Source organism: Lycorma delicatula, chromosome 13 (assembly GCF_047948215.1).
Source record: "Lycorma delicatula isolate Av1 chromosome 13, ASM4794821v1, whole genome shotgun sequence".
Lineage (NCBI taxonomy): Eukaryota > Metazoa > Arthropoda > Insecta > Hemiptera > Fulgoridae > Lycorma > Lycorma delicatula.
The window spans coordinates 4,891,998-4,918,658 of NC_134467.1; the positions used below are offsets into that span (position 1 = coordinate 4,891,998).

The following is a 26,661-nucleotide window of genomic DNA, read 5'->3' on the forward strand; positions in this document are numbered from 1 at the left end:
TGATCGAATAGTTTTCTCGTTTAATCCTCTTCGTCGTTATAAAGGGTGGAGCAGAGGAAACGCATGATTTTAAACCGCTACCGGCGAGTGGGGATATTGACTTTCGGCTCCGACTACGCAGTTTCAGTCGCTTTGGAGCGTAAAACGTCTTGTGTTTGCCGTTTAAGCGGTTTTTCTTTTAGAAACAACGATTCTGCGGTCACGGTTCAACGTCTTTTCCGTCAAAACTTTAATGTCAAACGTCGAGGTGCGGTTCCAGATAGAAACATCGTACTCCGACGGGTCGAGAAGTTTAGAAGTACCGGGTGTGTGATGAAGAAAGAGCCGCTTGGCCTTTCCCTGTTCAGTTCGAACTCCGGAAATGTGGACGGAGTGAGAAGGGCGGTTCTTGCTAATCCGAAACGATCCGCTAGGCGACAGGCTGTAGCGCCGGGTATGTCACGTCATTCGCTTCGTCGCATCTTATACGGTGATGTCAGATTTCATCCGTATAACTATCGTCCAGCGGCTGACCGAAAGGGATTTTTGTGAAACGCAAAGAATTTTGTGGCGTAACGAACGCCATTCTTACGGAAGATGCAAACGCCCTGGATAATGATGAGTGACGAAGTCCCCGTTTCCATCCGGATAGCTGTGTTAACGTACAGAACTGTCGGTACTAGGCGTCTGAGAATTAGCGTGAACTACACCGAAAACCTCTCCGCAGCTCAAAAGTAACAGTGCGGTTCGGTGTCTTCAACGTAGGGATTTTGGTCCTTTTTTGAAGGAGGGAACCGCAGTTACAGCGACATCAGCGCACTACACCGATATGTTAAACGATTTCTCGCGTCCAGAACCGGAAAGGCATCGGGTGAACGCGAGAGAAATGCGGTTGCAACAAGACGGTGCCGCAGCTGTCACGGCGAGAGTATCGACCGAAGCGGTTCGACAAATCTTTCCCGGGCATGTCGTTTTACGATTTTGCGATGTTTCTTGGCCCCCACGCTCTCGCGATTTATCGATTTGTGACGTCTTTTACGGGGCTAATCGAGCGTGTACGTGAAGAAGGCGCACGTAATCGAAAACCTGAAAATTTCCACTCGTCTAGAGCAGAGGTTCCCAAACTTATTTTTCTCACAGACCGCTTTCAAACTTTTGCCGGTTCCGGTTGACCCCCTGCGGCTACATTTCTACCGTATTTCCGGTCGACGGAAAACGTGAAGATTAGATCCGACTGTGAAAATTTGCGTTACGGCTGAGTTACAGGAACTAACGGCATCCGAAAAAAGTTAGAATCGATCGGTTTAATTTGCGATCGACTGTGCTGCGAGTGGATGTCAAAAAAGTAAAGTCGGCCGATCAAAAAAAACGCTTCCATCCGACTTTACATTTATGACATCTACTCGCAGCACAAGAAAGCGATCGATTCTCGCATATTTATCCTTGGCGATCGCATTTATATTAGCGAAGAATCAAACAAGTTCATGCAAGATTGCTAAGCGCACACACCGCAAGTCGTATTTCGTCCCTTTGCACGTCTGAACATTATCTGCCTAGATCGATACGCGAAGTCGAGCCGACATTTTAGTTCTTCACTATCGAAACCGGATGAATTTTCGTGGACCCCCGCTCACGAATTGCGAACCCCCATTTTTTTGTCACGCCAACGTAGACCCCCGTCGAGTTTCCCGTGGACCCCTGGGGGTCCACCCGGACCGCTTTGGGAATCGACGGTCTAGAGATTGAAGCGGTGTCGAATGAAATGTTTGAAAAGCCGTGCAGAGCTTTCGAATTTGCGTCCGACAAGAAGGTCATCTTATTGACATTATTTTCCGAACGTAATTAGGGTATGTTGATTTCAAAAATGCAATAAAATATTATTTAATGTAAACCTTTTTTTCAACAATTAAAACAACCGAGGTTATTCGGTTTCCTCTGCTCCGCGCTTTATAATATTGTTGATTTACCGTACGGACTGTCTTTAATAAACATTATTAATCGCTTGCTTCTCATTTACTACTATTTTTACGACTACGATAAGTGATAAAAAGAAAACTATTTTTACGTTTCATTTAACGAAGTAATGTTGTATTTATTATACGATTTGCGGTTACAGTTTTTTTTTGTAAGCATTTTGCTACGTTTTTGGGCGAGTTCATTTTTCAAGCAAGGTATTAAAAGATATTTAAATGTTAACTAGTAGATTTACTTTATTGATTTCTAACTATACCGACTCTATTTATGTTGAATTTTCCTTTCGGTTCATAAATCAGCCGGTCAGTTATTAACGCTTTTAATATTATCATGACTTAAGCTGTTTATTTATTCACGACGTTGACATTTTTAGCGAATCGGTAATTACAAACTATTTTTGCTGTGAATGAATAGTATATATATATATATATATATCTATATGTATATAAGGAAAATATTTTTCTATAAATGCAATACGAGGCCGGCTGTTTCTCTGTAGCTATTATGAATTGCAGTTCGTCATCAGCAACACAAAAAGTTTCGTGGAAATAACATTTTAAGAAAGGATTCTTTGTAATTGTCTAAAATATTTTTCCCTTTTATATTGTACAACTCTTATTTTTGTACGGCCTTTTTGTTCTTTTGTATTCGGTTTCAACATGTATATAGCTATAAACTTTTATTGTTGTTGTCTTTGTGTTTTTTTTATTTTTATTTTTTATTAAAATTTAAATATTCGTTACAAATAATTGTGAATTTTTTTTCATTCGCTTGGCAAATGTGTACAGTATAAAAATCGAAGTCTGTCTACAGGTTTAGATGTTAATTCCTGTACAGCTCATTTAATCATAACGATTTATTTTTGCAGTATCCTAAGGTAGATTTGCGGTCTAGATCTTCTTTGTCTTTTTCCCTGTCGTTATAGCTTTTTTTCTTCTGTTTATCCGAGTCGGTCTAATATTTTTCTCTCCCTGTAATTATCCAAGCGGTGCGTTTATATTTTGACTTATAATTTTACGATCGACATAATTTTTTTCCTTTTTTCTTTAGGACTCCGTAAGTTGCGCTCGTGACAATTCTTCATCGTTTTTAAATTTTAAATATAATCGGTTAACATTTAATCGCCTTTTTTTGTTACTTTCCTGACGGATATAACTAGAATAAATAAATTCAAAAAAATAAAAAGTCTTATATTTTTTTAATACTATGTTTTTTAAATTGTGATACAACCGTTAACAAAATGAAAACAAAACGAATAATCAGATGTTTTACCAAATCTGGACGCAAAGTACGCCTATGAAATTACGTAATTTTATTTCGTTAATAACTTTTGATTTTTTCATTTTTTAATTGTTAGTATCGAATTATTATTTATCGTAAAAATCTTTTTACAGTCGAGTTAAAAATTATTAATAAATCGATAAATTTAAATTAAAGTTAAAAACAGGGGAGATGAAGTCCGATTCGAACCGATGTGCCTTCCCCTTATAAGATCCAAATATTTCAGTAAAATTTCATTTCATTTGGCTATAACTCTGCAACGAATGAAAATAAGTACGGCTTATGATATATCGATGAGGCCTTATTACTGCAGTTTAGAAAGAGTCCAAAATCCAAATATTTTTGGATTTTTGGACTCCTTAAAATCCAAATATTTTTGGATTTTTGGACACTTTTGGTCCGGTCGATTACAATCAAAAGGGGAGGTGCACAACTAGACGGTACAACGGTCCTAAATTTTTATTTAAGTATCAGGATCGAAACTTTGAAAAGAATCTAGAAAAGTTTTGAATTTTAATACTAATTAGGAATTTATTGTACGCATGAATAAGTGCACTGATGTCTTTATGTTTCTTTTAGATCGCTGGAGAGTCTTCAAGAGAGTATTATATCACATTTCAGGTATTATGATAATCAGAATTAAATTTAAAAAAAAAAAAACCTAAATGTTGTTTTACGTTGTTTTATGTTGTTTACGTTGATATACCAAAAATGACCGTCTAAAATGTGTATAGTAAATGTTTGAAATTGCACGCCAAAAAAAAAAATTCAGGTGATGTGTAATAAATCAAGGATTGTAATCATCCCGAACGAGTTAAATTTTATTCAGAATCTTTTCACTGAAACGTGTTTAAGGTGTAGTTTTTCTGTAAGCGTTTGCTTATATTTAAATAATTTATTATCTAGTCGTGAAATTACGGATAATTTTTTGATGATTCTTCATATGTATCGCAGGGATCTGTCTAAGGACAAATCTGATTTGTCCTTAGACAGGTGGGTTTTCCCACCCCTATTTTTATAGCACCTGTTTTTTTAGAAGTGCATTCTGAACGTGACGTTTTGCATGAGATATTTCCTTAAATGTTAATGTATAATAATTATTTCTTTATGGTTTTTATAATTATTATCTTAAAGTGTAGTTAATAATTAATTAGCATATATATATATATATATATATATATATATATATACGGTGTGATTCAGGAGGATAAGGCAATACTTTGACAACTCATTCTAGAGGCTAAAAATAAGAAAAAAAGGTCATATAAACATAGGTCCGAATACGCTTCGTTAGCGAGTTATATAGAGCGAAAGATTTCGCCCGAGTTTCAGTTCCTCCGGGTAAATTAAGGCTTTCTGAAATTCTGGGAACGTCAATTAAGGGGCAAATTCAATTGTTCCTTATGGTTTTTGAGCTGGGAAATCGAAAAAAATAGGTCCCGCAACTGTATGTCTGTTAGTTTCTAAGATATCCCGTGTAAAACGCCAAAAATAGGGTCAAAAACACATTTTTTGTACGCTTGACGTACAATAACGTTGTTAAATTGGCGATAAATCGTAAATTTTTTAAACATAAATTGTAGAGAATTTAATTGTAAGAAGATTGATGTAAATAATGTCAAAAAAAAAGAAATAAAATTTTAAACACGTCGACTTTTATTAACAACAAAACAGATTAATTTTTAACAGATTGAAAAAACTTTTTCGTTATGTACAGTAGAAAATAACTGGAGGAAGAAAGAATACTTACTGTTTTTTATGATAATGATAAAACGGTGCTTACAAGTAGAATTTCATGCGGTTTAATAACTTTCAAAAATGCCACCGTTGTGTTCAATGCACTTTTCAACGCGTTGTACTAGATTTTGTGTCGCCGGTGTAACGCCGGTATCTTTGCGTTCCTTGATTATAGCTGCAGCGTTGAGAATGCGAGCGATCGGTTCATCGCGTGCGTCTACTTTTTGCTTGTAAACCTCATTTTTCAACCGTCCCTACAAACAATAATCCAACGGAGTGAGGTCTGGGGATCTCGGTGGCCGATTAACCGGCCCTCCACGTCCTATCCATTTACCAGCAAACTTTTCATCAACACATCGACTTACTTCGTTAGTGAAATTTGTAGGAGCTCCATCAAGTCGGTAATGTATTACAATTCGTTTTGCTTACGGGATATTTTTATGCGCTGTAAAATGAATACAAAATTACACTTTTTAACGGTTTTCTGAAATTTTTACGATAAGAATTCGACGTAATACTGCAAACACGATTCATCAGCGAAAGGTTAACTGACAACAATGAGTAGCATTTAAACAAATTGCGATGAAAAAAATCAGTGTTGCCAACTTGTTTTCCGTAGGTCTAAAATTATTGTACCTACTAGACTTCTTTTTTTTTTGTAAAATTTTCTTCTAAGTTTTCGTCATTAATAGAAGTCGACATGTTTAAAATTTTATTTTTTTTCTGTTGACATTATTTACATCGATCTTCTTATAATTAAACTCTCTACAATTTACGTTTAAAAAATGTACGATTTATTGCCAATTTAACAACGTTATTGTACATCAAACGTAAAAAAATGTGTTTTTTACCCTATTTTTGGCGTTTTACATAGGATATCTTGGAAACTATGAAAGATACAGTTCCGAGAACTATTTTTTTCGATTTCCCAGCTCAAAAACCATAAGGAACAATTGAATTTGCCCCTTAATTGACCTTCCCAGAATTTCAGAAAGCTTTAATTTACCCGGTAAACTGAAACTCGGGCGAAATCTTTCACTCTGTATAACTCGCTAAAGAAGCGTTTTGGGACCTATATTTATATGAACTTTTTTCTTATTTTAAGGCTTTAGAATGCGTTGTAGAATGTATTGCCCTATCCTCCTGAATCACTCTGTATATATAATATTAAGATAAATGAGGAAATTTTATCTGTAGATATGCATGTCTGAAAGAGGGAGACAGGTGCGTTTTAGAGAATTGGGGGAATGAAAGCGGGGGTAAAGAGACAGATAGTGTGTGTGAGTATGCGTACATACTTTGTAGGATAACAGGGTATGAAAACACAATTAATTAATTGGCATCATGTCATGAAAATATTGCTCTGATGACGATTAATCATTTCAATTAAATCGACAGATTCTTCTTTCTTAATAATAATATTATTTAATTTACTTTTGATTATGCAAACTAAGATTTTGATTTACGATTTAACTTTTAATATATGTTTGTTTTAGTATTTAAGTTTCTATTTTGCATTCGTGGAATTATTTTGTTAAATATCAGTTTTTTTTTGTTTACGATTATACTATTCTTATAGGTTATTCGATTACTATTTGACTTTGATATGTTAATCTGACTAACCGCTTTTTGTGATATTGACATAAATTGAACTCTAATGAACAAAGTACAGCAGTATTACGGGGACGATAAAAATAATTATAATTTTATCCCTTGTTCAAATTACTATAAATAAATATTTTTATTTATTTGTTTTTTTTTTTTAGTCTGGTACTTTTATGTTTCCCTCTTTTCTATATAATATTACTAGATTACGGACGTTATTCGATCTGTAAATATGAACTGATCTGGCACAAGAGATATCGAACGTAGTTAGATAAAGAATAAAAAGCAAGAAGTCTCGCTTTATCTACTTTGTAGTCATCTCGACCACTAATTTGGCTTTAAACCTGCCCACCCCGCTGGCTAATAGATAAACTTTTTGATACCGGAAGGTGTCAACATGATGCTGGGAACCGGGATGATTGACCCGATACCAACCGGTATCTATCCACAAATAAAGGATAATGAAAGCGGTGAGAAGAGGGAAAGGATGGATAAACTAACCTCCCCTTTGATGATAGCCTTTAATTTGGTTAGTTCATCAATAACGAGTGATTTCTTTGTAATGTTAATTAAATAATATCGATTCAGTTTCACATCATATGAAAAGCCATTACAATTGAAATCGGGAAGTTTCAAAGATGATGACTCATTTATTCGTAGAAATTTGAAAATCAAATATTATCGCTTGTTTTCAATTTAGTTCTGGTTTTATTGTCTCGATGCAGATTGTTTTAAGATGGTTCGCAACCTAGAATAACAATTAAAAAAAAAATTAAAACATTTTTTGGGGATGTAAAAACGATTTTTTTAGGCCAAAAATACAAAACGTCGAACGATTGGAAAAAAATTAATTTCTTAATTCAAACGGTTTTTTACTTCCTTGTACGAAGTAAAGTAAGTATTGCGATCACGAAAAATTTCGGTTTTCATTTTCACCATCCCTAAATCCATTTTGACTAGTTTCGGCGTAACGTTTGTACGTAAGTATGTTTCTAAACGCACCGGGTTGGTCTAGCGGTGAACGCGTCTTCCCAAATCAGCTGATTTGGAAAGTCGAGAGTTACAGCGTTCAAGTCCTAGTAAAGCCAGCTATTTTTACACGGATTTGAATACTAGATCGTGGAGACCGGTGTTCTTTGGCGGTTGAGTTTCAATTAACCACACATCTCAGGAACGGTCGAACTGAGAATGTGCAAGACTACACTTCATTTACACTCATTACATATCATCCTCTGAAGAATTATCTAAACGGTTACCGGAGGCTAAACAGGAAAAAGAAAGGAAAGTATGTTTCTCGCATAACTCAAAAACGATCAGCTGTAGGATGTTGAAATTTTGGATTTAGGACTGTTGTAACGTCTAGTTGTGCACCTTCCCTTTTGATTGCAATCGACTGGACCAGAAGTGTCCTAAAAAGCCCAAAATCCAATTTTTTTTTTTGATTTTGGAATTTTTCTTAACTGCAGTAATAAACAGTCCTCATTGAGAGGTTTTCAGCAACGTATCATAAGTGGTACTATTTTATCGGTTCCAGAGTTAACTTATTGTAATGGGTACCATGTTTAGACATCCGGAAAATTGCGATATATCTTCGAGTTTCACATCCGCCAGATCCTAAAATCACCGTCAGCTCAAAAGTTTATATATATATATATATATATATATAATTTCAGTTTCTTGTGGACACGATAACCGTCCTAATTTTGCGCCAATCACTTTCAAATTGTTCCTTAAGAAAAAAAGTCGACCCAAAATCTCGGTTGAGTTCGTTATCGTTCAAAATCGGACCATGCGGGTGGAAATGGGGTGGCTTTTTCGAAAAAACAAAATATTGCTATAACGTTTTTATTGAGTAAAATATCTAATTCGTTTAAAGTTCCTACGATTCTTTAGAATAAGGGCCTAAAACTTATATAAGTAAAATCTTTTGATATCACCAGCCATCGGCTCAGAATGTGGATAAAATGGGGTTTCGAAGACAAAAAACGCCGTACCTAACTTAATAATCACAATATCGAATCGGCTTAAAGTGATCGTTACTCTTCTAAAGATTTGTCTGAAACAATTTTTTATATGACTGTTCCTTACGGCAAGGGATAACCAAAATGTTGCTGGAATTGTAAGATCGGGCTTGTCTTATGCTAAACAAGTGAAACTTTTTTTTTCGTACAACCGTTATCGTATTGAGTAAATTTGAAGTTTTTCTTAACTTTAAGGTGAACATTTTTTTATCCCCTCCTTAGCACAGGTGAAATCTTTTTTCATTTTAAAAAAAAATTTAATTATGTTGATTTATTAATAATTATTAACGTCAAATTGTAAAAAAAGTTTTAAATAAAAAATAATTCAATAATAATAATAAAATCAGAATTTATTAGTGAAATAAAAAAAAATGTATTTTTCATTTAAAAAAAAAGGAAATGAAGTCGGATTCGGATCGATGTATCTTCCCCTTGTAAGAACCAAATATTTCATTAATTAAAATTTTATTTGGTATTTGGTTATAACCCTGGAACCGCTGAAAATAAGTACCGCTTAAGATATATCATTGAAAAGCTCTCGATAAGGGCTTATTACTATATTAAGAAAATGTCCAAAGCCAGGAAAAGATTTTTGAAAGTATATGTTTGGAGCGTCGCTTTATATGGAAGTGAAACTTGGACGGTCGGAGTACCTGAGAAGAAAAGATTAGAAACTTTTGAAATGCGGTGCTATAGGAGAACGTTAAAAATCAGACGGGTGGATAAAGCGACAAATGAAGAGGTGTTGCGGCAAATAGATGAAGAAAGAAGCGTTTGGAAAAATATAGCTTAACGAAGAGACAGACTTATAGGCCACATATTAAGGCGTCCTGGAATAGTCGTTTTAATATTGGAAGGACAGGTAGAAGGAAAAAATTGTGTAGGCAGGCAACGTTTGCGATATGTAAAACAAATTGTTAGGGATGTAGGATGTAGGAAGTATACCGAAATGAAACGACTAGCGCTAGATAGGGAATCTTAGAGAGCTACATCAAACCAGTCAAATGACTGAAGACAAAAAAAAGTCCAAAATCCAATATTTTTTAATTTTGGGCTTTTTTGGACACTTTTGGGCCAGTCGATTGCAATCAAAAGGGGAGGTGCACAACTAGATGTTACTTTTTTTTTGTCTTCAGTCATTTGACTGGTTTGATGCAGTCTTTTCCTGACATGTTACAACATCTTTAGATGTTAAAACAGTCCTAAATAAAAACTTTCAACATCCTATGGCTAATCGTTTTTGAATTATGCGAGATATATACGTACGTACCTACAGATGTCACGCCGAAAATAGTCAAAATGGATTCAGGGATGATCAAATGGAAATTTCCGTTGAAATCTGAAAACCGAAATTTTTCGCGATCACAATACTTACTTTACTTCGTACAAGGATGTAAAAATCGAGATTTATAAATAATAGTTACTATTTTAATCTGTCCAAAATTATTTTTATTAGTAACTGTATATAGTAAATATATGACTAAGTGTCATAACTATACAAACCCTTAAGCGTTTAGTGTATTTTATTCCATTTTTAGTAAGGGACATCGATCGATGATCTTTGTAAGAATAAATTATCCGATCAAACTAAAAGCGGTTTCCTTACAGGGTGATCGTCTTATATCTTTCCCTTTTTCGTGTTAGCTTCTATAACTCTGGTTCCAAATACGGCACCACAATGTTACATTTTGTTACTTCGTCACCTGATTCTTTATAGGGGTTGAACAAAGCGGTAAGATTGTTTTCAGCGGGCTCGACAAATGAATATTGTTACGTTTTCGAATGTATAAAATGTAATAAATTGCAGACGTTCTTGTCTGATCTCATATTTTATCTAAATTAGGTGCACAAAGAGTACAGAGTAAAATTTTTTATTTGAAAGTTGTTTTATCTTTATTAATATCGGGAGTTGAACTCGAGGATCTTAATATAGTAACCGCCTATATTAAACTGTATACCAACAGGCGTAATAAAAAAAATTTGATATAATTTCTGAATCGCCTTTTCTTTACAATACCCTCTTCTACTTTTTACGTGCGTTACATCTTGTGTAAGTATAAAGTAACCGCATTTTTTTATAGAAAGATATATTTTAAAATGTCGATCGATATAGGTAAAAAGAAAATCGGTTCGTTTCTTGGAAATGTTTACTTTTAATGTTATTACGTTAACATTTACAACGTTACTTATTGTCGCTTTTGGAAATAGGTTTTTATTATTGTTTGTTTACGGTCTGTGTTTTCTTATTCACGCTTGTGCGTGTTGCTGTATTTTTTATATCTACGATATTCGTATTGTTTACATTTAATCGTGTATTTATTCACGCCGTTTTTTAGTTTGTATATATGTCGATTACGTTATCTTTATCTCGTTTCCTTTACGATAGAATTAAAACGCATAATTTCCTGTTTTATTTATATTTAATACATCGCTTTACCGTTGGCTTTAAACTCCGATGGGATTTGTATTATTCGATCGCGGGAATTATCGATTTTGAGTATTAATTTTTTTCTAATCGCGTCCTTAAAAATCGAATTACAACGGTAACACGGTAATTCAAATCCAAATAAACATAACGGTAAGATTTTTTGGATTTAAATACAGGATTTACAGTTTCGTGGAAGGGTTCTCAGATAACGATACGATCACGCCAAATTCACCAAAAAAAGCAGCCGCCCTGTACCTGATTGCCGTACATTTAACCGGTATTTAACGTCGCTTCTGTAGAATTATGAAAAATTGTATCTGTAATCGATATTTCAACCTCCCGATGCCAAATTTCGTTTTTTGCTGATATGCTTATTCGGTGATTATTTTGTCCGGTCCTGGTCGATCGTTCTACTAACCGGAGGAAAAAACTGTTCATTCAACTCGTGTATCCTGTATAATATAAAAAAATAACTTCCTGGATTTTAGCCTGAAAATGCTGCTGGTTCTTCTCATTCTCCTTTAATCGTCGTTGACCAAACCGCTTTTTAACGTTAAAGAAGACGTAGAAGTCATTAGATCTAAGACCGATAGAGGGACAAAAAGATCCACATTAATGTGTAATGTGGAACCATTGTCGCCAGTTACCACTGGCTGTTCAAAAAACATCCGTTTCCTGCAAGTCGCTCTGTATAACGCTAAAAATGATCTATTTTGTAATGTATTTGTATTTTCTTTAGTTTTTAAGATGAAATAATTATTCTGCACTATTTTCCATTGTTAATAAAAACATCTAAAACGTAAAGTAAATTAAACACCGATATACTCGCTTCTTTCATATTTTTCCAGAAATTTTATTATAAACTAGCTGTACCCGCCACGCTTCGCTGTGGCACATTGTGGTTGCACGGATGAGAAATGAGAAACAAAACAAAGCGTACGTTTCGTAGAAGTTTAATTTTGCAATACTTGTGGATATACAATATTTTTTGTTTTTCCACTGTCTGCGTAGATATAAAGGCTATCTGGTTTGCCGACTCGGGAACACGCAACATACAGTTGCCCGTGGGAGAAGCGATCCGCATCTAAATCTAAACCGCACGATTCTAAAGATTGAGCTTGAGCTTTCTCGATTGCGATTGCAAATGCCGATCGAATTGGGAATTGCAATCTTTTAAATTATAATGGTGTATCGGTCGGGATTATGGGTATTCGAGGAATGAGGACATCTTCATCTTTGAAAGGCCCCGTTAAAATCGTCGCTTCCACTACGTTATTCATAAATATCTTAACTGCAACTCGCGTGCCGTCGCAGCGTTTTGGCCGATTAATATTCCGCAACAGGATAATTGCAATTTTTTGATCGAACCGTTGCTAGAATCGATCTAATGAGGAATGTTTTCCCAGTTCCTCCTGGCGCATCCAAGAAGAAGGTCCCCCCGACTCCGTCATTCATCATTTACATTATGCGATCATAAATGCCTTTCTGTCCACGCGTTAATTTGGGAATATTTGATCGGACATGACTGAAGATCACCGATGTTGTAACTCTGTTCACGGCGTAAATCCACATCAAATGAAGCGATCGCAGCTCGGGTGGGTGCGGCATTCCCGATCGACTAAGAACTTTATTTGCAATAGCTGAGCGCTTGTCTTCAATATTTATCGATGCTTCGTTGTAAATGCCTTCTGTAAATTCCACGGTCGTATCGGTATTTTCTAGGCGTACTCTATGCAAAATATCCTCAGTCATATGCGATCGATATCTTTCCCGTAACTCTGCGGGAGATGAAGGGAAGCAAGCGGTCAATATAATTGCGAATAATGCGCGAATTTGGTTTGGATGTGCAGTGTTGCACGCGTCATTAATACATATATCCCACTGTTGGTCGTTTTCTTGGTGAAAGGCGCAGCTCAATCACGACACGATCACACAAGTACCTCGATTAAAGTGAATATTTAATTCAGATTGTATAATAATCTGAATCGGATGGAAGTGGATACGTTTTTTTTTTTTTTTTGTTAATAAACATTGTAATCGGGAATAGGTATTGTTTCACATCTGACTGCGGTTGTCGTTAGCTAGTATGGCGAGTGTTCCCCTCGCTTCCGGCAGATGGCGCGGTCACTGGTACACAGCTGACCGTTAAAAAAAATGTTTTCTCGCGGTCACGGGTATGTGACTGATGCGAAAAATAGATAAAAACAATCTTTGATGCGGGTTATATATCGTGCTAAAATTTGAGCTCAATCGGTACAGAACATTTTGAGTTTTTGAAGCCGTACACAAACGAACTTAACATTTATATATATATATATATATATATATATATATATATATATATATAGACTAAAAAGCGCAAACATTTAATAGGTAAACTTTCTTCTAATGGCTTTTAGGAACGTCCACATACGTTTGCTACATTCCACTTAGAATACCTGGGTTCTGAGATTTTTCATTTTTTAACTCTTCCTAGCGGAGGCATTCCACTAATAGGAATTTCTAAAATTACTATCGCGATACGAATATCCAAAAATCATCTGTTCGTTTGATATATATTTGTTATCTTTATCTATAAATGTTGTAATTACACGTTACCTTTACAGGTATCTCCGTGAAGTGTTACTCTCTCACCAGACAAGGTTGCGATATCAATCGGAACGAATAGCGAACGGGAAGCAGAAATCGAGACAACGTGGTATTAAAATGCGGCTAGGATTTCATTATTAGTTTTCAAAAACCGGGATTACAAATTATTGTGTTTTACACTATTCTTTTAATATTTTTTACGAAAGTTGAAAAGTAAACCGTTTCTTTGTTTGTATAATATCGGGTGGGCTAAAAGTTCGTTCCCCAAACGGAAACCTAAACAAAACATAGATGTAAGAGAAATTATTCAAAGCGTCCTTTTGTTTTTATGCGTTCGTGGCAGCGTTAGTTATTGAATTTTTCCAGTAACGTTTTGTTTTGATGTACAAAATCAACTTGGGTTTTCAGTTGGATGTTTGAGGCGGTTCCGGTCATACGGTTTTAAAAAAATACTGATTTTGAAGATTTCCCCGAACATAAGGCTTCATTCTTCGGCATCCTATCTCATTCAGGAAACGTTTCAAGATAGAGACGGTCTCTAACTTGATTTAATCGTGTTTAAGGTGATGGTCGTCAGTAGTACGATACGTTTACATTCAATCGTTATGTTGACCTTTGACCCCCCCCCCCCTGGCAGCAATTTGACGTTTGAATGTGCGGTTATGTCTTTTAGGATGAACATGTGTCGCCTGTTAAATTTACACCGTCATTAAAGAGTGGATTTACTTCAAAATACATAGTAAAACACGGGTTTGAGATACCTCCAAAATTATAACAAATAACCGACAGATAAAATGAGGTTTAAACTTGAAGGTCTCTTTTCACGGGTTTATTCGAATACATTAAAGAACGTCTAATTTCAATGATGAATGTGCGTTCAAACGTTGAAACGGTTGATTTACTGAAAAATTCATAGTAAAACATATGTTTTAACTGGAAACGGCACGACTAATTTTAATTTTACGACGGTGTAGTCCGTAATTACTTTCAGCGGAAACGGAGTACAAACTTAAAATCTAATTCTTTATCGTATATGTTCCTTCAGATTTGCGAAATAATTTCATATAAAGACGCAAAATACAGTAAATTTATTATAACATGCTATAAACCGTATATGACGTCAGGGGATTCCCTGACGTCAGTTGTGAATCGTTCATAATTAATTGTTTTTTTCTATATATTGTTTTAGGTGGATATTACAATAGCATCGATCTTTAATATCTACTTAATGTAAATTACAGTTTTTCTACACGTGCGCAGTAGCATATTAATAGATGTATGTTAAAGATTTTATATTTTAAGCTAATTGTCTGTACAAATAGGGGTTTTTTAACGCTACAAAATTATGTCAAAACGCTGGGAAACAATTTAAATCACGGTATTGTAATAAAGAATAGAAAAAAATTAATTTATTGAATTTTATAATAATAAAGCCGACGCGAAAATCTGCGCCTCGGCTTTTTAAATGCGATAATAAAGACGAAACGACTAAAATTGTTACCGGTACGTATGTTTAAAAGAAATTAGTACTTATCTGCATTTCGCATACAATAAAGAATGAAAAAAAAAACAACTGGCTGGCTTTCGTGTCAGTTGACTACGGGATGCGGCTGTAATCCGTTCGGCTACAACAGCTAGATGACGTGTAGAGTGAAAATTGTATTACCTAAGTTGCACGTGCAATAATGAAGCGTCGCAACATATCGAGCTCGCCGATATCGTATATGATATTCATTTCTGCAAGTTATCCCTTTCTTTGTTCATCCGGCTGTATAATTAACAATATTACTATCAGAGAAAGCGGTTCTGATTAGTTATGTTTATTTTACCTCGGGTGTTTTACGTGAGGTAATCGAGAACTATTGTAAAACATTCCTTTTTATGGAAAACAGTGCATTATTTATTCGTTAGAAGTTATAATTTATTGTAATAATATTATTTCGTATTCAAAACATTAAACGGTAATTACCGTTTGTATTATCGTTGTTATTTTTTGCGTTTCAATACGTTTGATGTTTTGATAATTAATGCTTTAAATAATAATTATTTTTTTTTAACGGTGTTTCGTTATGATAATCTAATTGTTATATTTTTAATTTAATTTTCTGTCAAGTCGTACGAATATATCTGTGTGTAGATAAGTTGTGCCAAATTTATTGCATAATCTTCAGCTGTCTGAAGACTTATTTTTGGTCCTCTTCCATTTAGTAGCAGTTCTTATTTTTTTATGTTTCCACGATCATTGTTTTTCTTTTTCTTTTTATGAATTAGTAGTCTGTAAAAATAGCATACGTTTATCTTCCAATTGACTTTAACGGCCATGTAGCCTGTTCTATATAATATTACAGTAATATTTTTTAAATTTTAGTTATTTTCCATTTGTTACTTGATCTAATAATATGTGTGTGTGTGTGTGTGTGCGCGCGCGCGCGCTTTCATCCCTAAACCGGTCATGTAAGAAAATGTTGATAACTTATTGCAGAAATATATTTGTTTTATAATATGCTAGTAAAGTTGTATTGTTTAGTTAACACATTACGTAGCGGTTTTCAAGGTAATATAGCAGTTAAGCACAATAGTAAGCTCTGTTTGTTCAATTTTCATACTCTTTGCTATGTTTACGGGATAATAAAAAAATATGAAAATGTTGATACCCGATTGGTTGTTGAAAATCGTTGCGCATTTGTTACGAACGATCTGCTTCTTTGAGCGTTAAAATAATTTGCGATCGGTTGTAGAAACGGAACCGGTTACCACAGTTTTACGGTAAGTTCGTATTAATTACGGGGTATGTCCGCGGTTCTCCGTGGCGGAGTGGTAGCGTTTCGGCCTTTCTGGGTTCGAATCCCGTTTTGGCATGGCATTTTTCATACGTTACAAAATTCAATTTTCATATCGCATTCACAAGTTCGAGCTTCTGTGGAAATACAGGTTATTATAAAAGAATGGTGCGGTTTCAGTAATTCATAGGAAGATTGTAAGGAAATTTCTAGATGTTATATCGGTATACCTGAAAGTCTCCGACCCAAAAGTTTGTTTATTAGCGGTTGTAACCGCAACGTCAATTCTTGTATTGTTGTTGTTGCGGTGAGTTTAACGAGTTACTATGTTCTCGGATAAAGACAAAGCAAAGTGTGTTTTATTGATTGCCGAATTAAAATCCGTAATTTTAGTTCGACGTGAATTCGGAAGATCTCGCCGCACAAAAATAACATAACGCGTCGGTTAAAAACGATTCGAAGAAACCGGATCGGTTAAGAAACAGAAATCGACCGACAGACCGAGTGTACCGGACGAAACGGTCGAACTTATTAGACGATCGGCGATTAGAAGTTCTGGGAAGTCCATCCCCCCGTCGAAGCGTCGAATTAGGTATTCCGAAATCGACGGTTCACAAAGTTTTACGTAAAAAACTGAAATTACACGCTTATAAAATCCAGATGCTGCAGGAATTGAAACCCGATGACGGTGTAAAACGTTACGATTTCGCCGTTTGAAACGTCGGAAAAAATAAGTGAAAACGAATCGTATTTAGACGATATAATTTTTACAGACGAACCTACATTCCACGTGAACGGATGCGTTAACAGACACGATTCGCGAATACGGGGCTCTGAAAACCCACACGCGATTATGGAGAAACAACGCGGTTCGCCTAAAGTTAATATTTGGTGTGGCGCGATGAAAAAATCGTGTAATAGGGCCTTTCTTCTTTGCTGAAAAAAAAATGGAGTTGTTTTTCTTGACACGTTAATCGATTATCGCTTTTCTCAGCCGGACCAACTCGAAAACATTCATCGACTTCATTTCCAACAAGACGGTGCTCCCCCGCACTTCAACGCATCGGTCACGGACGCTTTGAACGAAAAATTTGGAGATCGACGGATAGGCCGGCTAGGACCCGTACTTTGGCCTCCAAGGAGTCCAGACCTGACACCTTGCGATTTTTTCTTGCGGGGGTACATCAAAAGCGTTGTTTATACGCAAAAAATTCGCGACCTAAACCGCCTAAAAAAACAGGATTAATGAAGCGATTACAGCCGTTAACGAAGAAATGTTAACTAATGTTTGGAGAGAAGTCGAGTATCGTTTTGACATTTGTCGAGCGACTAAGGGCGCGCATATTGAAATTTATTAATTATGTAAAAAAATGTTTGAGACGACAAATTTGAAAAATAAAAAAACATAAACTTTAAGTAATTCTGTTTTAATTTAAACCGCGTTCATAAACCGCACCGTTCTTTTACGATAAACCTGTGCAATCGAGCCAAAAAAAAAAAAATTAACTCGTTACCGGCCTTGTACTGTTCAGTAGGTAAAATATTGCTCGATGAGAGTTGGTAGATGCCATTTATCGAGTCATTCTAACGTTATTAGTTTGACGGGGGATTTATTTTATCGTAAGCGGACGTACCTGTTGATGATTCACTTGTTTTTAGGTTAATAACTTTATTAGTGATGGAATGATAGATGCCAGACATTTCGAAGAGGTTTTACAGATATCCACAACGAAGGATGGAGAAAGTATACTCGATCGCGACTGATGAACTCGTTCAAACGGTGTGTTTGTTAAATGTCGTTTCACGATTTCTGAATTTTTAAATAAATTTCCTCAATTTTGAAAACGCCTCTATAAGGTCACGAGTTTTCAATAAGTTGTACACAGGGTCGGTTCCAAATAAACTAATGGATGTAAAAAATGTTCACGGCCGTGAATTACTAGAAGAATTGAGGTAGTGTTCAAGCGCGATCTGAGCTATGCCGGCTGGGCGATCCGTTATCGATTGGATTGCCCGGTCTTAAGTGATTATCATCGGAAAAATTCATACAGATGGGTTGTAAAAATCGGCGCGCTTTATACAGGCTGATTTAAAAACATCGTATTATCGAAAATACTAGAGATAAACAAATTAGTATTTTTTTATTTCTAAATTAACCGTCTGAAAAAGTTTAAATTTAATTTAAAGTAGATACGTTAGAATGTTTCAATATGAGCTCCGTTGGTCGCCCTGTAAACATCCAGCCGATAATCGACTTCTGCCTACGTCCGCTATCATCGCAGCCGTAACTGTGGCTATAGCAGCGGCGATACGTCGTCTTAAATGTTTTACACGCCTCTTAAGGGTGTCAAATCTGGACTTCTCCGAGGCCAAAGCACAGGACCGACCCTACGGATCCAACGATTAGGAAATCTTTCATCGAGAGCGTGACGAACGCCTTGGCGCATTTTGAATAGTTTTTTTTTTTTGAATTCCTAACTGTAAAATTTGCCTATAAATTAATTTTTTAGGGCTTCCTAAACAAATTTGCCGTATACGTTTGACTGCTTGTCAAACCACCATCATATGATGTTTTTATGAGGGAGATCATTGCCATAAATACGCCAGAAAGTTCGTTGAACAATTATAACCGATTTATACTCCATTTACCACAAAAAGCGCTGTGGTTTCTGCTGAACTGTCGCCGCCGCAGAGGCGGATCACGTCTAAAAAAAATCTTCATATTTCGATTATTTTTCGGTTCCCGTTAATACTTTATCCGAGTTACATAGGAAGATATGATTTTTTTTATCGCCGCATCATTTTTCGATGACCTGTACATTAATCCGCCAATACTTCCCTCCACGCTACTGACGGTAACCAAATTACCTTCGATAGGCCAGTCGTTCGAATTTTACCCCGATTGAGCCCACCTTACAAGCCGAACGAAACGGTATAAAATGCCGGGGTACCGAGAAATTCCTTCAGAACTAAAATATTTCAGCAGAATTTTGATCGGGATCGAGGTATGGATCTTAACGTGTCGGTGAAGGGACAGAAGAATAATCCGCTTTATCCAGACCAAAAAACAGCCGGTACTATAGAAATTGAAATTTATAGATTCGTTTAAATTCCGATGCTGTCTTTTTTACTTTAAGGAAGTTTTGGGCTGTGCCTGGAATCAAATATAACCTCTGAGGTTTATAATGAATCGCTGAAAAATGACGAAAGTCAATTTCAAAAAACACGGTACTTGGTGCTCACAAAAATAATGTTTTTCTTCTGGATGATAAGCGCGGTCTCGCTTTTATAGATCCGACAAACAATTTAACTGAGCGGTTTTAAGGGGAAGATTTTCGATCGTTCTTCTACAGATCGGACTTTGTGGGCCGGAGTGACTGTAATCTTTTCTTCGCGGTCGAAGATCTCGCTGATTATTTGGTGTTTTAAAATACGCGAGGTGCTCATGAATAGGTTAATATACTAGCGGACGAATTCTTCGACGAGCGTCCGGGTTGTTTTGTTGTAGACATGTAACTAAACCTTTTTGGAATTTTTCTTTTGTTGTCAAAGACGGATTTCGAATAAACCTCTCGTAATTTGTGTTATGGGTAGTTAGCAAAATATCGAGTGATATTTGGGAAGTCTCCAGATTTTTTAGTGTAGTTTTGCGACCCGTAGACACTACGATCCTTGTTGCATCCGTTGACCTTAAAACGAAAAAATATGGTGGTAGGGGATTACAGTATAAAGGAACCGTTAAAGTAATAGGGCTGGTTCTCTGCAGCTGCCGTTCTTTTCAACGCGAATCATCTGCTCGCACCAAGCGTAGGTGAAAATCTCAGATTTTATTAGTTTACGTTGTTACACTCTTATCGATTTACTCTTCCATTTCTCTTGTTGTATTCTTTACTTCTGTAAAAAAAAAATGAGCTAATTAAAAATGCTGTCGTTACAGTCGATCGTTAAATTCATCCGATTCAAAGGAATTCTTGAAAATATCTATTTCATTAAGAAGTTAGTTTTGCATATTTTCATTTACCAGGAAGTCGCTGGCGATTCTCGTTGTATCATCAAGCGAAATAAATTCGTACAGTAAATTCTAGGTTTGAATTCTATGGAAAATCATATCCGATTTATATTTCGACTTTAAATGAACTCTGTTACAAACTTTTTTCAGTTTTAATCTATATTTATCGTCGTAATGTAATTTTTTATCTTTTGTTAAATATAGAAACGCTTAATTTGTACGTGGATTTAAACGAATGTTATGTATATTTTTGTATGCCGATTTTTTTTACGCCGATTAAAATTCGCTCGGTGTTAAAAATTATCCGTTTCCCTCCTCTATCTTTTTCTCTCTCTCTTTGCGCGTGCGCGCAAATACACAGAGATAAAGAAAGAAAGAGAGAAGAGGGAAGCGGATAATTTCTGTGTGAAAACATATAATTTTCTCTGTAGATGTGGAATAATGAAAGCATTATTATGGAAAGCGACTGCTAACAAAATACTGAGCTCAATTACTCTTACCGTTTAGATTTTTTTTGTGTTATGTTTTTAAGTGTGTTGTACTTATAATTTGTCAACCTCGTACTTTCTTATCTCATTTTAATATTGCAATATTATTTCTGATGTTTATAAATAAATAACTCGCTTTGTATTTATTTTTTTTAACATCTCATCTATTTTAAAATTCTTTCATTTTATACTTTCTCCCTGATTACGTGTAACGAGAAAGAGAGAGGGAGCGAGCGATCGGGGGGAAGTAGAAAACCCTGTTTAGTCCGATATCGTTTTGATAATATATTTTATAATTGAAATGTAACAGGGGAAAAGGGAGGTCGTTGGCTCTGTTCTCAAGTACGTTTAGCTTAGTATCGTTGACCTTGACCGGCTTTTGTTGTCTCAAGTCTTTTTTTCAACTTGACTGCTTTTGACTAAACTTTTATATTTACTGAAATTTATACCAGCGCTATAGTTTTGTACATCTTTTTTTTCTCTTTAATTCCAATATTTATATATCGTAATACAAGTTGAACTCACGAGGTGAGAACTTATCCTAAAAGGAAACTCTCCGTGAAAAATCCCAAAAATATTTTATATCGAATTCGCTGTAATTTCTCTCATTTTATTTTCCTGGCGTCAAAAAACTGAGGTATGGATCTTTTTTGCATTTCTCGGCGTTTCATGACCCAGGACCCCCCCCCCCCCCAAAAAAAAGGCGGGGTAGTGTTCGTACGTACTTATGTACTGTTTTGGCGTGTTTGTTTGAAGCTTGGTAACTTTTGACTGGATAAACTGATTTTGATGAAATTTGGCGCAGTGATTCATGCATGTGGTAATTTGTTAGTAAAATTTTGGCGGTCAAAATTACCCCCACCCTGTGGGGGTAATTTTTTCAGAATTTTACGAACATAACCCCACATTATATTAATTTCAGTTATATGTTTATCTCACCGTTTTTAAAAAGAATTTTATCCCAAAATTTGGAAAAGCTTTTTTTTTATTTTTGCATATATTTTAAACTAATTTTTTTGATGTCTTCTTAGGTGTAGTAGTATCGCAAAATTAATACATCGGGGGAAATATTGTGGACTAAGGGAAAAGACAGAAGCTTAAATATATCGATTTTCTTGGATTTTTCAAAAATTTTTGGTTTATTTTGGTTATTTAATAAACTTTTAGTAATAATACTACTACAAAAAAATTTCATCCCCAGAAAAGAAATTTTAGGTAATCTTTTATCGGTTGTATATTTTTCATTAGGATTATTTTTAGTTTCTTCCATTTAACATAGTAATTGTAGTAAAATCAAAAAAAAATTTTGGAAAGTGATTTTAGAGGTGGGAAGCAGAAAAAAGTAAAATAGATTTTTTTTAAATTTAAACATATAATGATAATTTTTACAGTTAACCTTCATTATAAATTATCCCCTTCTCAACCAAAAAAGAAATCTTGGATACATTTTCCGGGACTTTTTTCATCTATATTTTATTTTTCCACCATATAACAATAAATAACCGATACCAGGAAAGTTTTAGAATTTTGTTGTCAGGTTTTTAAAATATTTTAATCAAATTCACCCATCACAATAAAATTTCCCTCCAAGATGGGAAAATGAATACGGTTTTGTAATTTCATTAAAAATTTCATTAAGTTATGTAAATTTTTATCTCTTAAAAATTTTTTGATATCATCACACATTGATATTTTTTTTTTGTAACTAAGATTTTCTCGCATTTCAGATTACATATCAGTCTTTCTAATAGTTCTTTAACTATTAAATTTGACCAGTAAGACAGCTTATTTTCAAAAAAAAAATAAAACAGCCATAAGCTTCTTTACTGAACGTTCTCGTTTGAATTTCTTCAGTGAAGGAGATTAAGAATGCCACCGTTGCTTTATCTCGACGTTGGAATAAGAAATTCACGTTTTATTTCCGATAACGATGCGATCAAACTATTCATAAACTTCTTTTTCATAATGCTATAAAAATTCACGCCTTGTAGCAAGATGTATTTCCTTGTATGTGTCTGTTAACATCTTCAGCACCCATCTGGCACACAATAAATTTTGTTTTAAATCAATTTTTCAGTCAAAACCCATATGCAAGGTAGTTGGTTAGGCCTATTTTTTTTTTTGTAAGTGTATATTAACATTTAATGAATTTTTCAAAATTTTTATTTGTATATATCGATATGGCTTGATGGATTTCTGTTTATATAACTATTAGCTGTATCAATACAAATTTGTGTAAGTAAATGTAACTTGATAAGTGGTGTTTTGTTTAATTTTTTGTACGTTTTATAAAAAAAAATGTATTTTTTTGAAGAATTAACCGTTATTTATTTACGAGCAGGATTTATTTTTGTTTCTGTGGTGTAGTTAAGTACTTGATTTGTAGCCTAGGAATTCTGTTTTCTGTAAGGTAATCTAAGAAACTAGATCTGATATGGAATGAAAATGAAATTTAATTAACAACGAGGAATGGAATCACTCGAACGATGGATGGACTCGCGGACCGATCGATGTTGTACCTCCAGAGATTGCTAGACGGCAAATACAAGGAATCGGGGTTCGAGTTTACCCAGTTTTTACCGGTCATGTGTGCTTTAAAGCATACCAGTGTGCGTGGACGTTGAGATCTTGTGCAGAGTACAATTATTTAGAGAGCACACGGTGTTCGTGTACGAACATGGGATCTATGCTACAGACCAAACGGATATGGCAGTGTCCATAATGTTTGGGAAGATGGCTGTGGAAAGAAGGGAGTAAATAATAATCTCTCCTGATTCTCATCTCATTTGGCCCTGTGTTCGTATCACAGCAGGTCCGACTCCATTTTTTGAGTAAAGTTTTTATAGCCTTAAGTATACTAAGGTGTTGATGCACTGATTTGATTTCATATTGTATTCATCGGTTGGTTTAGCCTGTTGAGAGACTATTAGTAGAATAAAATCACATGTAGTTAGATGGACTTTGGAATTAACTTCTTTTTTTTTTTGAAACGATATCTATTCATGGATAAATGAATGAATAAAGTAAATGTTAAATTTAATAGAATTTAATACTTTGCATGCTGTTATTGGTTATAAAGAATATTTCATGTTATAATTTAATTTCCCTATTGTTATCATTTTGTTTTATTTTGTGGAATAAATCGATTATTTGAATATTTTTAATGGAAATCATTATTTTGTAAAGAGACTTATTTATTAATGGCTTAGTTTGTTTTTTCGACCTTCATCTGAATTTATTCTTGTTATTTATTTTTTCTCGTCTCACTGTAATAGAGGCTACCTAATTTTAACTTTATTTTGCTTGGAGCGTATCTCATTTAATCAAAATTGTATATTACTTAAATTTTTAAACCAAATAATTTGTTGAATCGTGATTTAATTTTTTTTTTATGGGTGGACATGAAAATTTTCATTTAAATATACCAAATTACCAATTGATAATAATTGTTACTATTGCAGTCTGTAGGGTTGTATAATAGTTTGTAAATTAATACCCTATTTATGTGAATGCCTCATAGAGAAATATATATAATTCTAGGATTCATTCTACTGCTAAAAACAAAGAAAATAGTTCATTTAAATGCAGGTTAGAAACACTTTGTTTTAGGTAGATTTCATAATCTACTTAAAACTAATTAATAATGGGTACTATGATTCGACTTCCAGAAAATTTCTACATATCTTCGCGTTTCAGATTCTCCAGACCCCAAAACCACTGTCAGTTCAAACGTTTATATACACATTTATATATATATATATATATATATATATATATATATATATATATATATATATATATTTCACTTTCTTGTGGACATGATAACTGCTGTAATTTTGCGCCGTCACTTTCAAATTGATAAATAAAATATAACAACTGAAAATCTCGGTCGAATTCGTTAATGGGCAAAATCGGACCATGCGGGTGAAAATGGGTGGTGAGACTTTTTGGAAAAAAATAAAATATTGCAATAATTTTATTATTAAGTAAAATATCTAATTCGTTTCCTACCATTCTCTTCTGGATAAAGGCCTAAACTTATCTAAGTAAAGTTTTTTGATGTCACCAACCATTGGCCCAGAGGGTGGAAAAAATGGGGTTTCAAAGACAAAAAAAAATTATACCTCCTTAATAGGCACAGTATTGAATCGGTTTAAAGTGGTTGTTAGTCCTCTAAACATTACCTAAAACTTTCATCTGAAACAATTTTTGATATGACCAACCCTTACAGCAAGGGATGACCAAAATGTCATAATGACTTGAAATTATGTAAATGATGTGGATACCTCTTTTATGTATATGGTGAGTTTACTGTAAAATGAAATACAAATAACATGACACCTTTAATTAAAAAAGCATATCATTTGTACTTTCAGTATAAAATTGGTGATCAGGATATGACATGGGCGCCTTGTATAGTATGCACTAATTTTTGTTATGTATAAGAGGATGGCTGAAAGGTACACTGAAGGCTTTGCCATTTGGTGTACCTATGGTTTGCCGTGAACTAAAGGATCATGTAACCGATTGTTACTTTTGTTTAAAAATTGTGTCTGGAATTTCTTAAAATCTAAACATACTGTAAAATATCCTTCATTGCAACCTGCAATCAGGCCTGTACCTCAGTTAAATAAATCCAGTTCCTGAGCCACCTGCGAATGTATGTTTTGAAAGCAGCGATGAAGAAACGCTGAAGAAGACAACAGTGATTTTGATTTTGAATTATCTTCCAATAAGCCACATCTTATAACACAAGGTTAGGGATTTAAATTTATCAAAAAATCAAGCTGAACTGTTAGAGTCAAGACTGCAAGGTTGGAATTTACTTCAAAACAATACAAAAATTTTGGGCTTTCAAAGCCGACAAAAAAATTTACTCAGTAGTTTGTTGATGAAAATAATTTGGTTTATTACAGAAATATTGATGAGCTTATGTTGCACTTAGGACAAGTTCATAAACCTGAGGACTGGCATCTTTCCATAGATTCGTCCAAGTATTATTTAAAAGCGGTTCTACTACACAACAGTTACAAATATCCTTCGATACCAATCGCTTATGGTATTAACTTGAAAGAGACATACGATGTGATGAAAGATGTTCTTGAAAAAATAAATTATAAAAAATATAGCTGGAACATATGTGGTGATTTGAAAGTTATAGCTATTTTGTTGGGCGTGCAGTTAGGCTAAACTAAGTACATGTATTTTCTTTGCGAACGGGACAGCCGAGCTAGGGATAAACATTATGTTACCAAAGAGTGGAAGAAACGAGACAACTTAACTTCAAACGGGAAAAATATTATTCATGAGCCCGTAGCTGAACCCAAAAAAATATTTTTACCCCCTCTCCATATCAAGCTAGGACTAATGAAAAATTCTGTAAAAGCAATGAAGAATAGTCCTGGATTTTTGTACATCAGGCAGAAATTTCCTAATGTAAGTGAAGGAAAATTTAAAGAAGGAATAATTGTTGGTTCTTAAATAAAAGAGTTGGTCAAAGATGATATATTTAACTCGATGTTAAATAACATAGAAAGTGCATTTTGGGCTTCACTTAAAGACATTTGCAAAAGTTTTTTTGGTTAAAAAAATCTGACAATTACTACGATGTTGTTAATCAACTTCTTACTTCATACAGAGCTATGGAATGTTGTAATAAATCTTTGAAAATATATTTCCTCTACTCCCTTCTGGATTTATTCCGGTTTCTGAGTTCCAACACTGCTATGAAAAGTGGGAAAACTGTTTAAGTGTTGTGTGGCTTCCCAAG

General features: G+C 34.5%; 1 protein-coding gene across 3 annotated transcripts in view; it reads left to right on the forward strand.

Moving 5' to 3' along the window:
• The window catches only part of Dd (CTD nuclear envelope phosphatase 1-like protein dullard), a 70,012-nt gene that overhangs the window by 22,404 nt on the left and 20,947 nt on the right, over nt 1-26,661 (forward strand). The window contains exon 2 of one of the 3 annotated variants that reach the window (XM_075380940.1): nt 3,814-3,855. The exons of the other annotated variants lie outside the window; for them this stretch is intronic. Within the exon in view, the coding sequence (XP_075237055.1) occupies nt 3,814-3,855 (42 nt within the window). The remainder of the gene's footprint in view (nt 1-3,813; nt 3,856-26,661) is intronic. 3 annotated transcript variants of the gene reach the window in all.